General features: G+C 60.5%; 1 protein-coding gene across 3 annotated transcripts in view; it reads left to right on the top strand.

Moving 5' to 3' along the window:
* HIP1R (huntingtin interacting protein 1 related) overlaps nt 1-2,097 on the top strand; it is a 28,659-nt gene extending 26,562 nt beyond the window's left edge. For 2 of the 3 annotated variants that reach the window (XM_057745275.1, XM_057745276.1), the window contains 3 exons: nt 46-107; nt 358-564; nt 857-2,096. In XM_057745275.1, coding sequence (XP_057601258.1) covers nt 46-107; nt 358-564; nt 857-904 — 317 coding nt within the window. In that variant the 3' untranslated portion in view covers nt 905-2,096. Of the gene's footprint in view, nt 1-45; nt 108-357; nt 565-856 lie in introns of all 3 variants that reach the window. The other variant, XM_057745277.1, reaches the window with a different exon arrangement.
* The last annotated feature ends 2,193 nt before the right edge of the window (nt 2,098-4,290 follow it).

Raw genomic sequence — 4,290 nt, forward strand, 5'->3', positions numbered from 1 at the left:
GGCAGGCGGGCGCCCACACGCTTACCCGCTGCCCTCTTGCCACAGACACCATGGACTTCTCCGGCCTCTCCCTCATCAAACTGAAGAAGCAGGAGATGGAGACCCAGGTAGCTGCCCGCATCCCTCTCCTCTCCCTGCCCTCTCCTGTTCCAGCCCCAGTCCTGCCCCTCTCCCTCTCCTGTTTCTGCATCTTTCCTGCCCTTGGCCCTCTCCTCTGCTGCCTCTCTCCACTCCCTGCCCTGCCCCTGCCCTGTCTCTTTCTTGTTCTGGTCCCTCGCCCGCGGTTGAGCTTTGAGAAGGCGGGAGGGCCCCTGGGGCGAGGCCGTGGCACCTGCTGAGCGGCTGCGCGGGCTGCAGGTGCGGGTCCTGGAGCTGGAAAAGACGCTGGAGGTGGAGCGTGTGCGGCTGGGGGAGCTGCGGAAGCAGCACTACATGCTGGCTGGGCCCGCGGGGACACCGGGCGAGGAGGAGCCCAGCCGACCCAGCGCCGCCCCCCGCAGTGGGACCTCCAAGAAGCCGCCCCTGGCCCAGAAGCCCAGCGTGGCCCCCAGGCAGGACCACCAGGTGCCAGGCGTCACTGCAGGTGGTGGGGGGGTGAAGGGAGGGGCCCGCGGGGTGCTGTCCTAGCCTCTGCTTCCTGGTCTGTGGGGCAGTCAGGGCCTTGGGGATGGTCAGAAACCACTGACGGCTGGAGCAGACACGCTGGCCCGGCCGCCCGGGGAGCATGACAGGTGCCAAGGGCTCACCCCAGGGAAGGTGCAGGGCTGAAGAGCGGTGGGGAGCCTGGGGACCCGGCCCAGGGTGTGTCAGGCACTCCCGGCCGTGCCCACTGACCCCTCACTTTTGATTCCGGCAGCTTGACAAGAAGGATGGCAGCTACGCGGCTCAACTTCTGAACTACTAGGCCCCCCCAAGGGGTCCAGCGGGGAGGCTGATGGGCAGGCCCGGGCCTTGTGGCTGAGGGGCCTCCGACGGGCCCAGCCCTTGCTGAGCCCCAGGGCTCAGGGCTGCCCAGCGCCGAGTGGGGCAGTTCTCCTGGACGAGAGCCTATTTATCTGCAACAGGAACTTCTGAGAGCAGCCAGGACCCAGCAGGCCTGAGCCACAGCTCTTCAGGAAATACACGGAGCATTTCTAATATTCTGACTTAGGTCTTTTGTGAGTTTGTGTTCAACACACTGGAAAGCAGGGCCATTGGAGGGGGTCTTTGGATGGGGCCTCCCCACCCTTGGGACTGAGGTTAGAGGTGAACAGAACACAGGCCGTGCTGGCTGTTGGGGACACGGGGAAGACATCACCTGTTCGTGGCCTTCTTGGGGTGTGGAGTCCAGGGAGACGGGACCAGGTGTGGCCTTAAGTCCAAGGAGACGGGACCAGGTGTGGCCTCAGGCCAAGGAGGATGCGCTTAGGTGGGCTGGGGTACCTATGGCCACCCTCCCCTCGGGCCTTGCTCTAGGGCGTCCGTGACGGTGAGCACCGAGAATGAGACGACCCTCGCCTGGGAAGAGGCGGGCCCAGCACTGCTGCTGAGGCCCGCACCCGCCGGGCACAGGTGCTGCCATCCTCCTGGTCTGTGTCCCCACTGGAATCCGCAGTGACCCTCCTGCCTGCTGTTTTTCATTCCCCTGCTCTGGCTGCCCCGGCCCTCGAGGTCCCGTTCTGGCCACTCACCATGCTCACCTCCTTCCTCCCTTTGCCTCCCCACCCCTGGGGCATTCCAGCCCTCCTGAGGGCCTCTCCGGCTCAGCTAGAAAAAGCCCAGAAACTAGGCTTTTTCTAGGGAAGGCTGCCCCCTCTGCAGATAAAGACATCTCTTGCTACACAGGCAGGGGGCTGCCCTCAGGGAGCACCCCCAGCCCCGTTCAGCCCGACCCCCGAGGGAGGAGCATTTGGATGAAGGTGCTCTCTTTGGGCCTCTACCTCCTCCCGGGAGACGGGGAGGTCCCGGCTGGAAGGAAAAAACGAAGGAAAGACCTCAGTCAGGAGAGGAGCACAAGGCGCAGGTTGATCTGCCTTGCGTTCAGCGTTTCCTTGTGTTGAAGTGTCCGACTGGCAATAAAATGCACTTTGACTGCTGTCACCATGGCCCCACCATGAGGGGCTGCGCCTTGTTCATTCCTCTGGGGCCAGGACACTGGGGAGGGGAGAAGCCCACCTCGTTTCTGCAGGTAACAGTGGAACATGGGAGCCACAGGAAACCTTGCTTCTGGTTCTGCCAGGAGGTTTGCGACTCTGCGAGGCTTGTTTGGTGAGTCTCAGGGCGTTTCTCTGAGAGGCCTCTGTTTCCAGCCAGAGGCCCCCAGGGTCTTAATGCCCTGTCCGCCCCCCCACCCCCACCCCCCACCCTGTTGGAAGCTTCGTGTCTTTCACGAAGGGAGGGGTGAGGCTGATTCCTCACACTTACGAATTTTACCTGAAGAATTTCACCTGAATTTCACATGTCTGAGCCTGGTGGTGACCCCGCCTCCTGGCTGGACTTGCCTGTAATGGCCACACACAGCCTTTGAAGTGCAGAACTTACCAGGCATCTAGACTGCTGAGAGCACAGCTGGCTGTGCCGGCACCCACTTTCCCAGGGAGCACCCCGTGGACGGGACCAGGCTGCTGTCTGGGCCGGCTGCCCTCAGAACAGCCACCCCCCCCCCCCCACCAGGTCACCAACGTTTGTGGAACCAAAGGACAGTGGAGGTCAGGGGAGAAATAGGTCACCTTGGGTGGTTCCTGCCATGTGGCCTCAGGCAAGCACCCCACTCCCTGGGCCTTGGTGTCCTGGAGGGTGAAGTGGGGTCAGGTGAGAAAGTGCTTTGAAAACTAACCTCCATGAACTGGAAGGGTGCCGAGAGGGAGCAGAGTCTGGTCCTTGTTTGTAAGGGAAACAGCTTCAGTAAACAGACTAAATAAAGCACGTGGTTCTCTCACCAAATCCACACCAGTGGAGGAAGGTGTGAGCTGACTACACCTAGGTCCTCAGGGCGCACACCATTCGGTGGAGCCCCCATGAGCGCACCACCTACCGCTCTGGCTGCAGCCGGGCACTGGTCCCCCTGGACGTCTCATGAGCAAAGCACAACGGCCCGAAGGAGGGAGGAAAGGATCAGACAGGGCTCACCGTGCAGCCCAGCGCCCCCAGTAGGGGTGGACTAGATGTGGCTGTAAGCTTCCTAGCAGCCACTGTGAAGAGAGTAAACAGTCAGACATTCTCATAAACGAAAGCAAGCTGATTTCTCAGGAAAAGCTTCCCTCTTACAGGAAAACCACAGCAGTGTCTCCCAGACCCCCTCACGGCACAGCGACATGAAGGGAATGGCATCGTTTAGAGGAGACAGCGATGGGGAGGCCTTCCTGGGGCTGCTTCCATGCTTGTGCCCCAGCAGCACCCTGAGTGGAGGAGTCCCTCCCCGGTGCACAGAGGCCCTGGCACAGCTCGACCCAAGGCCGGTAGGCAGTGAGGTCCCTCCTCCCAGCCTCTGGTCCCCTTTAAACACCTGTGGGCAAGTCTCCAGAGCAAAATGCAGCCTCAGGAGTCTACTTTTTTTTTTAATTTATTATTTGTTGGCTGTGTGGGCTCTTCATTGCTGCACATGGGCTTTCTCTAGTTGCAGTGAGCGGGGGCTCCCTTTCGTTGCAGTGCGTGGGCTCCTCATTGCCGTGGCTTCTCTTGTTGCGGAGCACAGGCTCTAGGCACGTGGGCTACAGTAGCTGCGGCACTTGGGCTCAATAGTTGTGGCTCACAGGCTCTAAAGCATAGGCTCAGTAGTTGTGGCACACGGGCTTAGCTGCTCCGTGGCATGTGGGATCTTCCCAGACCAGGGATCGAACCCGTGTCCCCTGCACTGGCAGGCAGGTTCTTAACCACTGCACCACCTAGGAAGCCCAGGGTTCTTTTACTTGAAGTCAGCAGAGAATGTTCTAACTAGAGTTTCCATCAGCAGCACAGCTGGCCCTGTGGACAGAAGCCAGGGAGGGACTGAGCCCAGGGCGCACCCCAAGTCCTTGCTCTGAGGCCCTGGCAGGGCAGCTAAGACCCCTAAGACACCTTTGGACACAGGAGGAACGCACTTCCTTCTGCCTCTGTTGATGTACATGAGAATCTCTGATAAAAAGAAACAACTCTGCCATTAGGGCTGGGTACCTTGAGCCAGGCAGATACCTCACCATCTCAGAGGCCTTCAGTTTCTTCACCTGCAACAGCCACACACCAGCCAGCTTTGCGGTTGGAACGCTGACTGCTGATATCTAGAACCACACACACCATGAGGGTCCCCAGGCAAATAAAGGACAGGGCCGTTAT

The sequence above is a fragment of the Hippopotamus amphibius genome, chromosome 8 (assembly GCF_030028045.1).
Source record: "Hippopotamus amphibius kiboko isolate mHipAmp2 chromosome 8, mHipAmp2.hap2, whole genome shotgun sequence".
In the NCBI taxonomy this organism is placed as follows: domain Eukaryota; kingdom Metazoa; phylum Chordata; class Mammalia; order Artiodactyla; family Hippopotamidae; genus Hippopotamus; species Hippopotamus amphibius.